Consider the following 14,539-nt stretch of genomic DNA (forward strand, 5'->3'; position numbering starts at 1 on the left):
TTTACATATGACATTTTCGTCTTAATTTTAAATAGTTGTGAGGGTTAACATTTCTACCATATTTTATGTTGTAATAGACTTTAAATATGTATTTAGGCAAAACCTTGGAGTTGCAGGTTTAGCTCATTCGATTTATGGAAATTCCTACCACAAGATCTGATTGGGAAAGCCAGTCCTTGCTGTGAAACGAATCGTCCAAATGCAGTTTACTTTTAGTCAGGAAATGTCTGATTTCATTTTTCAGTTTAAATAAATGTGCTCGTACGTGCCTCCATGACCACCATCTCATTTCTGAATTCTAATTTTAAGAAGGAAAGAAGGAAGGGGAGGAAATGAAGAAACGGTGTGGAGCTCTCCTGTGTCTTACCTTGCTCTTAGGACCTTGTCAGGAGCCATGCATTCTGTTTTTTTTTTTTTTTTAAACTCATGGTGAAATTCTGAATGGATGAGATGCATGTGAATTTTTATTTAATAAAATTGAAGAAGAAAATTTTGAAAGGGGGAAGATGATCATAGACCACAAGCACATTCTCAGTCATCCAGGTCAATTTTGGGGAAGAATTCTTATGGAATTAGGTGACCTTGAAAAGGCTCCCTTTAATCTCTCCCTGAAAAGTCTTCCTGTATTCCAGGAATATACCTGCCCCTGCCAGCTCCAGTCCCCACACTCCCCAAGACTCTGCCCTAATTTCTTCTTAGCTGTCCTTTTAGTGGGTGGGCTCTTTAATGATGAGGATCTTAGTTGCAGACCACTAATTTATTGAAGGTTAAAGCTATCTTCTGTATACTTTTTGCTTTTAGTTTAGATTTTTTTGTATGCCGTCCAATTAAATCTTGGTAATACAAAATCTCTGCTCTTGTTTAGCCTTGCTGTTGTTTATAAACTTCTTAATATACAGGTTAAAATTAATTAAAATGTTTTTTCTGAATTTTAGAGCTTGAGCGTTTGAAGGCACTAAGCAATGAAATAAAGAATCCCAGTAAGTGAGCCTCTGTTCCTGAATGTACAATTGCAGACCCATTAGGGCTATGTTCTTTAAGGCATGGAGCTCTCCAAGAAACAGCTCTGGGGAAAAGATGGTTTCATTTTATGCTCCTGGCTTACAGGCTTGTAACCTACTGATTTAAAACAAATATTAGCTAATATTGTAGCTTGTAGAAACTTGCAATGCACAGAGAGTGTTTTGAATTCTGGGTTTAGTATAGCTATTGCTAATCCAAGAGAGATGTCTATCAAATGAAATCTTCAGTTATTGAATTACATTGAATACAGAAAGAATACATGAATCTTCAGCCATTGAACACATCCAGAAAGCTAACACAGAACTCATGTGGCAACAACTGTCTAGCTAGAGTTTTAGTTAATTTTTCATTTTTTGGTTTCCATAATGCAATGCAATACTCAAGGGTTTCACGTTCTCAAAAAAATTAATAACTGGGATTGATATTTTCCTGCAATATGTAGCTATTCTTCCTCTCAAGGATTCATGCATTATTGACTTGAGATTTCTTTTCTTCCTGTAGCGATTCCTCTGAAATCAGAATTAGCTTATGAGATTTTTGATAAGGGCCAGGTTCGCTTCTGGCTGCAGGCTGAGCACTTATCACCAGATGCCAGCTACAGATTTATTATTAATGACAGAGAAGTCTCTGACAGTGAGGTGAGTTCATGTGTGAGTGATCTCTAGGTTTGGAGGGGGCCAGGTTTTTCTTTGGTAGGTCCATTACTTAATGTCAATATTCTGTGTTTTTATCCCTTTTTGAGCTGTAAAAGTTGGGGTGTAGAAGGTTGACAAGATGAATGAAGATGGTTGACGCCTGCAATGTTCAGAGGTTTGGTCTGGGTTAGATAAGAGATCAGCAGTCTAAAATCCAAGCCTGTTGAAATTAAAAAATGACAAGTTAAGTTTTAGAGACTTTGAGCTCTATGAAAAGGTTCAGGTTACCTGGAAGGAAATATACATGATGAATCAGTTTATTTATTCTTGGTCATGGTTTTCAAGGCATATGTTTTTTGCTCTATTGTGAGGGATGGCTTCCTGCACTGCCCCCTGCCCTGACAGACTCCCATGGAAAACACTGGCTGGGAAATAAGATTCTGCAGCTTCCTTAACTGTTCAGGCTGGGCTGCACTCTTGGTTTGGCATATCTGATCTGTGCAAAGACAACAGTACAACTGTAAAAACATGCATTATTTGCTATGATACAAACACTTTTGCCCCCGTTCTACTTTTAATTGTATAAAATGAACTTACAACTATCACAGGTATTTCTGTTTTGGCTGTGGAATATTTGAGAAGACATCAATTATATTTAGATCTATTTCTGCTTGTCTAATTATAGCACACCTGCAGATCCAGTTAAAAGATGACCTATTCAATAGGGTCTTTCTTTACTGTTCAGTGGTGGGTTTGGGGGGTCTCTCAAATTCCACCATCTTTATCTCTTCTGCCTTCTTTTCTTTTAATACTCAATGTGCTGTGTCACAGATATACTTAGTTATCCTATTAAGTCCTGAATGCTTTATTCATTTGTTCATTACACAAATGCTAATGGAAAGCTTGAGATGTAGGAATCACTCAGGCCATGTGGGCAGCCCACATGCTATTTCTCTAAGCTGGACTCCTCATCTTTAGTCCAGCCTGTGTGTCTGATGGGTATTGAGTAAAGCTTAGCTGGATGAATGTCTGTCAGATGGAAATTTTGCATGGGTAAGGATCATGTTATTTTTTCTTATCCAGTCAATCTTTCTCATGAGAATCATGACATACTTTAAGACTCATACAAATGGGAGAGTTGGCTAAAAAGTGGAAAGCATATAGGTTCTTTCAGTCTGTAAGAAAGGCAATGGTATGAATATTGTCTGTAGGAGAGTACTGCCTGATCAAGGTAATTGGAGAAATTTTCTCGGAGCAGATATCATGCTATGAAATGAAATGGAATTTAGTTTAATTGCATTTTATTTGCAGAACATCTTTTGATTAACATTTCCTATCTGCTGTATAGAGCTTGCTTTAAAAACGGATGTCATTTCTACGTGGCTAATCTTTTGGAATATGGCTGTACTATTTCACTTCTTTAATTAGCAATCTACAGGTGACTTTTACACTTGAAGATTGATGCTATTTAGTGAAAGTCACATAAAAGCTTGTATTTATGGCACTCATAAAATCATTGAACTTCATCTTGTTGCATAATGGCAATAGCAAGAAGCCTAATTATTTTCTAAAATCTGCCCAGATACTGCCGTGCAGAAGCTGAGAAAACTGAAAAGCCTACTGTATTTTGCTAAAACTGTTTAGTGAGAAACATACCTTTTTAATTCTCAGAGCTAATTAGAGTAACTTCCTATCTTTCTCTACTTACAGATGTTTGAAGTGAGTGTAAGGACAGTGCCTTTGTTTGATCAATTTGAAATTTTCTCTTGATATTAAAAAGTAAATGTTCAAAACTAGAAAGAAATTCAAGGACCAAAGCAGGGGTACATTCACTGGGCTGTCATATTCCTGCTCCTCCTGTGAGAACCACTTTAGTCTCCGGGGATGGGGGCAAGTGTAGCTATTGTATTTCCTGTTATTGATATCATTTGTTAAAACCACCTTCTCTCTCAGAAAGTAACCTGAGGTCCTACTTACTCATTCATTCCTCTCCCTTGCTGTCATTAAGATGTACAATCAGCTCTTCCAGTTTCCCATTTAGAAAACATCTCGATGACCTTATACAAGTACATGTTGTGTGATTTCATATTTGAAATACTGAAATTTCTGGTTGTAAAGGTGATTTTTGGTGTTTACTGGAAATCAAAGCCTGGGAGGGGGCAGAGCAGGCTTTATTCACTTAAAACCTGAAAGTTGTGTTTGATTAACAAGTTGAACCACCACAGTTAACCACTGGGAACTTGGCTGCTCATCCTCCTTTCCTGGCAGGCGGCAGAATATATTCTGCGAATCATTTGTTGACCGTCTGCCACAGCCAGCAAGACAGTAGGACAAGAAAGTAAGACATAAACCTCACCCTCATGGAGGTTTGCTTGAGTGATCTTGGGAAATCTAGTTGGATAATAGGAACGGGGTCAGAGGACAGAAGCCTGGAGTGTCAGGCAGAAGAACTCAGAAATGATGCAGAGGGAATGAACTTAGAGGTAAACTGAACAAAGTTGCTCTTTTGCTAATATTCATATTCTAAACTCTCTTGTGGCACTGGCGTTTGGAATGTCAAAACATAGATGTGTTTCACAATGTTACACATGATTTATAGAAAATAAGTACACATGATTTATAGAAAATGACGGCTGATTTTCTGGCTAAGCTCACAGTTACCTACAGATGGAGATTCTTGTTAGCATTCTTGCTGACGTAGGGATGGTAAAGTAGTGTGGTCTCTGCAGGAGTGGTGCTCCCGTGGCCGACCCCACCCTACTTGCTACTCACACTCGTTGCTAAGCTTCCGTTCTGCTCATTGTACTGCAGCAGTGTCCCACATTCATGCGGAAGGTTATGACTCCGGTGGAAAGTCTTTGCTTAAATCTCAGCTGGGCTCAATCTGAAAGGGAGATGGAGACCTGCAGGAGATACCAGTAGCAGTCATTATCACCGTATTGTTAATTCTGAGCACAGGGAAGTCGAGGGCACTGGAATCAGTCCTCCTGTGATTTTGTAGGAGGTGTGACTGACGGGAGCCTGAGTCCAATGTCCTCTGTGTCATCCTGCCCTCGTTACTGCTGCATTTAGGATGAGTCACTCATTGGATGTGGTCCTTTTACCTCCAAGACCCCTGCTTACTTTCAGATATTATGTTATCCAAGGGTGGAATAAAACACGATCCATTAGCAACCATAAACCTGCCAGTGTCTGTTAGCTCATCATAAGTGATGAGCAAGCCAAGTCTTGGGGGAAAGGTGAGCTTTGAACGGCCTGGTGGCATTAGGAGGTGTCTACTTCAGACACTGCCTCCACATGCGGGCTGCAGTGCCTGGGGCTATTTAGCCAGGAGGGCCTGGTCAGGGAGGCAGGGAGCAGAGGGGGAGTGGGATGGGTGCTGAAGGAAGGGAAGTGACCAAAGCAGTGAGGGATGAGGGAAGGAACCACAGGGACAACTTCACAGCTTCACCCGATACATGGTCTGAAAAGGAAGGTCAGATTGACCAGTTCTTCTAGGGTCTGTGGCTGGAAGGACATGCTGGTCCCCGGCCAGCCTCCCTTGGCTCTCACCTGTAGTTCCTCTAGTGTAGTTCTTCAACCGCTTTCTACCTGTGCTACAGTGACCTGTGCACCTGTGTGTCTCCCTGTTAGGTTGTAATCCCTGAGGTCACAGGCAACATCTGGCCCATCTTTGTGTTCCCAATCGTCCCAGCCTTGAACGTAGTGGAAGCTGCTTCATAAATGCTGTTGCATGTTAAATGAAGGCCAGCACAGGACTTGTGACTGGGAAGTAGCGGTGGGAAGGTGCAAGGCATATGAGTGTCCCTAAAGAAAACTTTGCACACCATCACTTAATAGTGTCAGGAGACCGCGGCCAACTCAATACCATACAGCAAAACGAGCCACTATTGCACGGGCTGACTTTCTCTTAATAATTCAGCAAACCTCTGTTTGGTATTTACTGCTGGCCAGGCCCTATGCTCGGCACTGTGTGAGGTTGCAAAGACAAGTGAGACACAGTGCCAGGTGTCATGGGCTCATGTCCAGCAGGAGAGACAGATGGCAAGAAGACTAGGAGAGATGGGGCAGCGAGAACCCACAGGAGGCACCCAGTATCACTCCAGACATCAGAGAACCTCCCTTTGAGCTGCTGGTGATGGAACAGGGGCTAGTGTTCCCGAAAAATGACCGTGGCAGGAGTAGGGAGAAGCACGTGCCAAGGCTGAGAAATGAAGGGGCAGTGTGCCCATTCAGGGGACGTGAGGTGCTGGAATTGCAAAGCGTGAAGTATTCCTTCAAGCTCTTCCAAAAAGAGCAGGAGAGACGGTCAGACCAGACTCCTGTAGACAATGTTGTGTTGTATTCTGTACCCTGCAGCATATTAGAAATCATGAATTGATTAAAAGAGTCACAGACTTGTTTGAGGCTGCATCTGCCCTCTCTTTCCCTAAGGCTCCTGCACCCTGATGTAGGGCAGCAGGCATGAAGCTGTGACTGTCAGTGTCTTTGGGAGTGGAAGGTGACAGCGGTTGTGACGATCACTTTATTGTGGCTCTCTATGTGGGGTTTCAGCATCAGCTTGAGATATGTTGCAATGCATGCTATTTTATTTTCTCTCATGAATTTTAATTATTGTACATTAGTGGCTCATTCTTGTGTAATGTGTAGAGTTTCTGCGGGGACAGTGCCTGGAGCTGTTCGTACTTGCTGGAGCTCCCACACAGACCAGGGCTTTATCGCTGACTAGAAGCTTGTACTCTTGTTTGATCATGGGTTCACCCAGGGGTTCAGCTGATAAAATTTCATTTCGTGTTTCTTTGTGTCACAATCCCTTAAAATATAATAGCTGATGCAACTATTAAATGTCAAGAGAGAAAACTAGAAGGGATTTCATCGTGTAACTCTGTTTCCCTTACTGCTTCCAGAAACACAGAATTAAATGTGACAAATCAACTGGCATTATTGAGATGGTAATGGATCGATTTTCCATTGAAAACGAAGGCACCTACACTGTGCAGATTCATGATGGGAAAGCTAAAAATCAATCTTCCCTGGTTCTTATTGGAGATGGTATGTTATATTGAATATTTTCGTATGTCCATGAAAGTAATTCAAAGAAAATTCTTTTCAGTGGAGGGAAGCAAACATATTTTATGTCTTTTTTTTTTGTTTTTTCTCAAATATTCAATTTAGCATTCAAGGCCATTCTAGAACAGGCTGAATTTCAAAGAAAAGAATTTCTCAGGAAACAAGGTAAATAATCATTTCATCCCCCCAACCCCCACCCCACTGGCATAACACAGACTTATGATTTGGATATTTGTCTAAAGCAGACCCAGCATAATGCCAAATGACTCTAAGGGCCGTTGTTATGATCAAGAAGTTAGGCTACTTCTTAGCTGTAGAAGTTTGGATCCTTTTCTACTCATTGCCCTTTACGTGTATTTCATCTGTATTTTTTTCCTTGCTTCTACCTTTAAAAGCCCCCGACTCTGTTGTTTAATGTTCATATTTGCTGTTATAGTCTTAGTCAAGGAAGCGATCAGTCTAACCAAGCTCTGCAGCTGTCTTGCTAACTAACTAACTAACTAACTAATCTCTTCAATACACTACTGGAAGACAAGACCTCCCAATTCTACCTGCATTTCTTTTATTTACTTATTTATTAGCATATTCATTATTACAAGTCATAATTAACCTTTATGTCCCTTACCCGACCAATCATTTACCCGCATTTCTTTTTAGGTACTCTTTTATTTAATGCATGTAGGAATTCTGTATAGTGTACTAGATAAATTTAGGCTCCCCATAATCTGCACCCACCCTCCTTAACCAGGTTTTATTTCCTACGATAGTCCAATACAACTTTCTGGATGAGCCTGACTGATCTCTTTCACTTCCCTGTTTTGGGGAGCCTGTGGCTTTCTCGTGGCCTTATAATTGGAGGCACCATTTGAATTCCAAAGTGAGGCTTCACGTCTCCTTGTAGCTCTCCCTGACTGCAGGTGCCCTGCTGGTGTCTTTTGTATGCTTTAGCTGAGCCATTCATTTGTGAACTTTTGAGGACTGGGGCTGGCTCTTCTGAACCTTTTGTAACATCTATAACACTTCCTACAGTGATGAACAGGTCATAGGAATTTAGGACTTACCAACTCAATGGTAAAGAAACTGATTTTACACCCAGGTAGTGATAAGGAAAGGGCGTCTCTATCATCAGTGTTCAGATGGAGTCCAGCAATTTTATCAAAACAGAATAAAGAACAGGGTTTGGTGAGTTGGGGGCATTGTTAGGCTCTGGAATATAGAAAGGGCAGTAGAAGCTATTCCAGTCACCAGGAACTTATTTATTCTACCTAAAATTGTGAGAACTTTTTAACTGCTTAACTTTTTTTTTTTTTTTTGACCAGTAAGGGTATCGTAACCCCTGGCTCAGTGTTGTCTGCACCACGCTCAGCCAGTGAGTGCACAGGCCATCCTTATATAGGATCCGAACCCGTGGCCTCGGCGCCACACTCTCCCAAGTGAGCCACATGGCCGGCCCTTAACTGCTTAACTTTTAAACTGTTTAACTACAAACAACATGTTCTAAATATATTGCTCTTAAAAATGCATATTAACTAGATACAGAGGAAAATGGATAATTTTTGGAATCTTAAATGTAACCCAAGGGTTTATTCAAAGAATTTTTTTTATATATAGGATTTCTATGCCTTTTGAAAAAGATTGGAGTATGGGTTATAAAATATAAAGTCAACACATTTTAAAAAATTGTTTTTAGTTATTTTTATTTCTAATAAAAATATTTTATTTTACTCATTTCTATATTATAAATTGTTTCTCACCAACTTTGTAAAATGTATTAATATGAAAGAAATCAATACATACTTTCTAATTTGCTTTGTATTTTTGTGTTGAATGGGAAAATGATGTTAGTGTATGGCTTACTTCTACATTTATTTTAAATAAAAATGATTTTTTTTATAAATCATTTTTCACGTATGAATCCATCTTTGGTTTCAAATGCTATATAAATAAAATACGTGTTTACAAAATTGCTGGGACAAACTGCTTTTTCTCCATCTTATCTCTATTAATTCTCTTATTTAAAAAATTTTATATACTATGTTGTTAAATGTTCAGTTAGATATATGTCTTGAGAAAGAAAGTATAATGATTTCGATATTCTTTCTGAAGAGCAATAGATATTAGACGTCAGTTGGAAGGAGAGATTAGACTGTGTTCCTTTTAGGAAATACACATTCCAGTGGGGAATCAGTATTAACACACACATTGACTTCAGAGTCTTGAAAATTATTTCAGTTTCATATTGCATATTTTCTTCTGCCAAAAACGCATTTATGTATAATATATATACATACACACTATTATATAATATCTATATAATTGTTTATTTTACTTATTTTTTCCTTTTTTTAAAAAAACTCCTTTTCCCTTTTTTCCTTCTTAGGTCCTCATTTTGCTGAGTATTTGCACTGGGATGTTACACAAGAATGCGAAGTTCGACTTGTTTGTAAGGTGAGAAACCCAGTTCTAACAGGGAAACAATAAGAATCTCATTCTTCTGACTTTTAGAGAGACCTTTCGGGGAAGCAGCTGTAGTCAAACCTGATTATAATGGTGACATGCATGGAACTGGATTAGGTGTGAACAGACAGCAACTTTTGGGGCTCATGGACTTTTTAGTACTTAGACTTTCTCTTTTCTTTGTGAAAAGGTTACAGTGTTGTGGTATGCAAAAGAAGATTTGAGGTAGCTTATAAAATATGTACCTAAAATTTTAGTAAGTGAATTTGTGAGAAAGCACGCCATGGTGAAATCTGCCTGGTAATGCTGCTATATGACTTCATCAGGAAATAAAAGGTATTTTTTTGGAAACAAGATGCCTTTTAAGTTTTGTTTTAGCAATTCAGTAATAAAATAAGCTTAATTATTGCTAAATACAAAAATCTGTATTAGAAGTAACAAACCTTTAATTTACTGAGCAACTGCTCTATGACATTTACAATAGAGGAGAGAAAAGAAAATCAGTAATGCATTACCTTTGTCTTCAAACTGCGTATATTCTAGTGGAAAAGAGAGGAAAGTAAACATATTTTCAATGAAGTGATGACTCCTGAGCTGAGTATTGGAGGATGGCCAAGAATACACAGGTTAATAAGGGCAAAAAAACTGTTTCAGGAAGACCCAGCAGCACAAAGAAGATCAGCTGTGAAACAGCTTCGTAGAAACCTGGAAACCAAATTATTAGATTGTAAACTAAGAGGAAAACAGTATGGTGGTTCCTCAACAGTTTGAACGTAGGATTCTCATATGATCCAGCATAGAAAGGAAAGGAAAGGAAAGCAGGAACTCAAGCAAATCCTTGTGCACTCATGTTTATAGCAGCCTTAGTCACAGTAGCCAAAAGGTAAAGGCAATCCTGGGGTCGCTTGATGCATGAATGGAAAAACAAAATGTGACATGCATGTAGTGGAATTTTACTCAGCCTTGAAAAGGAAGGAAATTCTGACATGTGCCACAACGTGGGGGACTCTTGAGAACATACGCTCAGTGAAGCAAGCCAGTCACAAAGAGACAAATACTGTATAATTCCACTTATATGAGGTAGTTAGAGTGGTCAAATTTATAGAGGCAGAAAGTAGAATGGTGGGTGCCAGGGGCTGGGAGGAGGGAGAACAGGGAGTTAGTGTTTAATGGGGACAGAGTTTCAGTTTTGGAAGATGAAACAGTTCTGGACATGGATGGTGGTGATGGCTACCCCACAGTGCGAATATACTTAATGCCACTGGACTCTACACTTAAAAAAAATGGTTAAAAGCGTACATTTTATATTATGTATATTTCACATAATTAAAAAAATGTGAGTCTGGTAGGAGAGATATGGGATAGACATGGAGGTATTCTCTAGCAGGACAAAGAGATTGACTAGTCTACAGACTGGGGTAGCCCCTGTTAAGATGAGGGATCACTCTGGCTGCTTGTTAAGGGAAGATTGAAAGGGAAATATTTTGGAAGACTCTTAGGTCACCGCCATGGTAGACTGGATGGGGTATGGTATTATTTTAGATCGGCACTGTAGAAGGAGAGCCAAGTTTTAGAGTTTTGAAGATAAATTCAATTTTTCAAGGATTTAGTTAATTGTGCTATGGAACTGGCAATAAGGTATAACCAGCTCGCACCTGGGTACACGATCCTCGCACTCAATGGAAAAGAGTCAAGGTTGGCTGGCTGCACAGGTGCATGAGATGTCGGGACACACTTGGAGGTGAAAATGACGCAGGTAGACATTGCCACAGAGCAGCTTTTAGAGATAGAAAGACAATCAAAAATTGGAGAATTTTGGAAAACTTCAGATTTTCAGAGTAATACCGGAGAGAAGCTTGGGGATTATTAAGGAGAAACCATCAGAGAGGAAAGAGGAGAAACGAGAAGTGGCTTGATGGCTGCTAGGAGGACAGGGAATTGAGGAGTCAAGTACACAAAGTGGAGTGACAGGGGGATGCTGAGGGGCACACTAGTTGCATGGTAGTAACAGAGTGTGTGTTGGGGTGGGTGGTAGGACAAGAGGCAGGTAAGGAAGCTCGCAGGAACCTGTGGCATCCAAGACGCTCATCTGGCCTGAAGGCGAGGGCAGGCAGGCCGAGGAGAGCAGCAGCAGTCAGGTTAGGATGGAGGTGAGGAAGAGAATGGGGACAAGGCACAGGGCAGCCCTTGCCTAAAGGATGTGAGAGTGGGCAGGTCAGGACAGAGGCCAGGGGCTGCTCTGCCCACGAGGGGTGATTCCTCTTGAAGCGCTAAGTGGGGTGAGGAAAACAGTGGGAGGCAAAAGGAAAACATATTCTGCACATGGCTGCTTCCATGTCTTTTCAGGGCAGGGTTAAGAGGGTGTAGGAGAGGGAGGTGGTCCACACAGGGGTGATAGAAGTGGGCTGTGAACGTCACTGAAGGGGACATGAGAGGAGCTCATCACTAAGATTGGAGGAGCTGTTGAGTGGATCCTAAGACTGGCGCCACTGGAGATAGTTTGTAGTGGCACAACTATGTGGGTGGGCTGATTTTTCCAGAAATGCTCAGAGACCCTGGTGTGAATGTTGGGATGGACCCATGTCTGAATTTTTGGTGGATGGATGTGCTGGAAGGGAAGATGGACTAGGGGCTGTGGCTGTTGTCTAATTGTAGTGTACTTGGTCAACCAGCTGTCTCAGTGGAGCAGAAAAGTACGTGGAGCCAGAGAATAAGAGGAAGGGAAACAGGGGTGAGCTTGGGAGGTCTCTGTTAGCCAGGAAGCTGGTGCACAAGGGACCACGAGGATAAGGGTAAAAATGGGTGGCCACCTGTGGTGGGACACTACTTTTTGTCAACTTTTTGATTTAGGTAAGTGTCAGATGAAGGACCACAGTAAAGAGGAAATGTGTGTGCCCAAGGCACAGAAGTCTGCAGGACACTGATGAGGAAGCCTGGGAGAGGAGCTGGAGGGCCTGGAATTTGAAGAGAGGGGTTTTGTGGGAGGGTGGAGAGCAGTGGTTTGGAGCTAGGTGAATGCTAGACACACCCAGGGAGGTTCCAGGTTACTCCTTGAAATTCACGTGATTAAATTTACCAATCTCACTATTCTCCTAACCATCCTTAGTGATAGTAATTAATTTGCAGTTAGACTTCCTGTTTAATCCATCTCCTTTTAGTGATAACTGGGGCTAATACTTTGATATTTAACATCCTCAAGGTTGTCATAAATTTATGATAGAAAAATCCTTTTTTTTGGTAGTGAGTTTCTTGCATTTACATGTTTAAGAGGAAGACTCAGAGACAAAACATTTGTAAAAGAAGAGTTTACTTGCAGAGAAACTGTGAGGCAGAGAGACTTTAACAGGTCTTGCTCAACAAAGGAAAAGCATAAAATAATTTAAAGGGGAAAAAACCCCACTAGGTTGCTAAGGATAGTTTGTTTACTGAGTCTGTTTATGTTGGAAAAATGGCAATTTTCTCAAATGATTACCATATGTAGAAAGGGATGTGTCTTCAAATTTGTAGACATCAGCACTGCAAAAATAGATTCATTAGGTAGTCAGCAACTTAGAGGCCAGAACAAGGCAGGGAGGCTCTGTTACAGCTGGTGTATTCTTTTTTTTCCTGGCCCTGGCACATAAGGTGCGTGCTCACTGTCAAGGGTGGTGGCAAAAGATAGTTGTGCTTCCCCATAGGCTCTGATACCATCTTAGTGGTATATAACCTCCTATAAATATTTAGAAGTATTTTAAGTTCTCTGAATAAAGTGATTCATAAATCTTTAAACACAGATATTGGAGAAACTAAATAAATATTACTTAACATTTGAGTATTTTGCAATTTAATGCACTTAATTTACATACTTATGTCCCTGTTAATCCTGTGATTCTGTAAATCATTTTTCTACATAGTTTTTCTTTAATAAGATGGTGGCAGATAGCTTTTTTATTTACATAACAAAATACATGGAGAAAAAATTTATGTGAGCATACATTCATATTATAACTTTACAGAAAACCATTTTTTAGAAGAAGTATTTAAGAGAAAATAATCATAAATGGAAGAAAATCTGTTAAAAATTTCTTACACAGCATATGTGGCAAATTAGAGGGCACTTCCTTTTAGGAAGTGTGAGTCAGGCATGTGCCATGTGATGTCTAAGGAGTGATCTTATTATCTTTTCTAGATATTTATGTACACTTCAGATGCTCATAATTTAAGAGAGAGAAGTTGGAGGGGGTTTAGAGGAGAGACCAATGAGTTATTTAGGCGGATAAAAGCCCCCTACCTCTAGAACAAATAAATTAATTGAGGATATTTGTTTTAGGGAACAGAGGTTGAAGGTCATTGGAAAGGCTTTTATTTGGCACCCAAGGAACAACAATTTAAAATATTTTTAAAGAAGAAAGTAAAGGGAAACAGTCTTGAGTTAAGAGACAGTTAAGGGATTGGACTGGCACTGAAAATAGACACCAAAGACGATTTTTAAACGTTAGGATAAAGGAAATCGTCTGCTAGAGTTGTTTAACCTCAGTCCATCCTACAATTTGTTATTAACTCGTGGTTGTGACTTTAGAAGGAAGATCCTACTTTCCAGGCCAATAGGATACACTGAGTCCATCTATTCCACAAACATTTATGGAATATCTCCTCTGTGCCAGGCAAGCTGCCATGCACTGGGGTCAAGTATTGGTAAAACAGGCAAAACCCTTACTTTGTGGAGATTACATTCTACTGTGACTAATTACACCAGTTGACATAGCTGATGTGGAAATTCTAAAGTATGTTACATGACTACACTGTCAGAACTAACCATACTGTCTAATCATTTGTAATTTTTTGTCATTGACCTCACTTTTGTTCTGTCCATAGTAGGTGTGAATGCAGAATTGTCAGTCTCATAGAATCCAGTGTGATCCATACATTCCATCATGCAGAACCAGGATAATTATTTCTCATCCCTAAGACATGTACTTCAGAGCATGTCAATTGGAATGCTTGCTTATCTTTGGAATTCTGCAATGCTTAGTTTCTAGCTCAAGCTAATGCCAGAGATTGAATTGTGAGGATTTTCAGTAAAGGGAAATTCTTCATCCCCAGTGGCCTTTCTTGTGTTATGGTTTTATTCCCTCTGTGTTGATGATGTACCTGAAATGTCATACCGCCAAAAGAACAGCTACTAAACAGTTTTATAGACCACTGAGAATATTCTGTATTTATAAATCCCCAAATACATGGCTTATGACTTGTCTTTATTAATGATATTTCATATAAACCAAAGATCTTCCCAGTGTCAAATTTCATGGGCTAGAATGATGAGAATTGTTCATCCTTCCATGTGCCACTATGAGGGCTTAATTATTTTAGAAGCT

At 39.9% G+C, this 14,539-nt stretch overlaps 1 protein-coding gene across 1 annotated transcript in view; it reads left to right on the forward strand.

Moving 5' to 3' along the window:
* The window catches only part of MYOM2 (myomesin 2), a 99,333-nt gene that overhangs the window by 57,992 nt on the left and 26,802 nt on the right, over positions 1-14,539 (forward strand). Inside the window, exons 24-28 of the mRNA XM_063087837.1 lie at positions 936-980; positions 1,525-1,661; positions 6,566-6,710; positions 6,834-6,893; positions 9,109-9,176. Coding sequence (XP_062943907.1) covers positions 936-980; positions 1,525-1,661; positions 6,566-6,710; positions 6,834-6,893; positions 9,109-9,176 — 455 coding nt within the window. The remainder of the gene's footprint in view (positions 1-935; positions 981-1,524; positions 1,662-6,565; positions 6,711-6,833; positions 6,894-9,108; positions 9,177-14,539) is intronic.

The sequence above is a fragment of the Cynocephalus volans genome, chromosome 1 (assembly GCF_027409185.1).
Source record: "Cynocephalus volans isolate mCynVol1 chromosome 1, mCynVol1.pri, whole genome shotgun sequence".
NCBI lineage: Eukaryota > Metazoa > Chordata > Mammalia > Dermoptera > Cynocephalidae > Cynocephalus > Cynocephalus volans.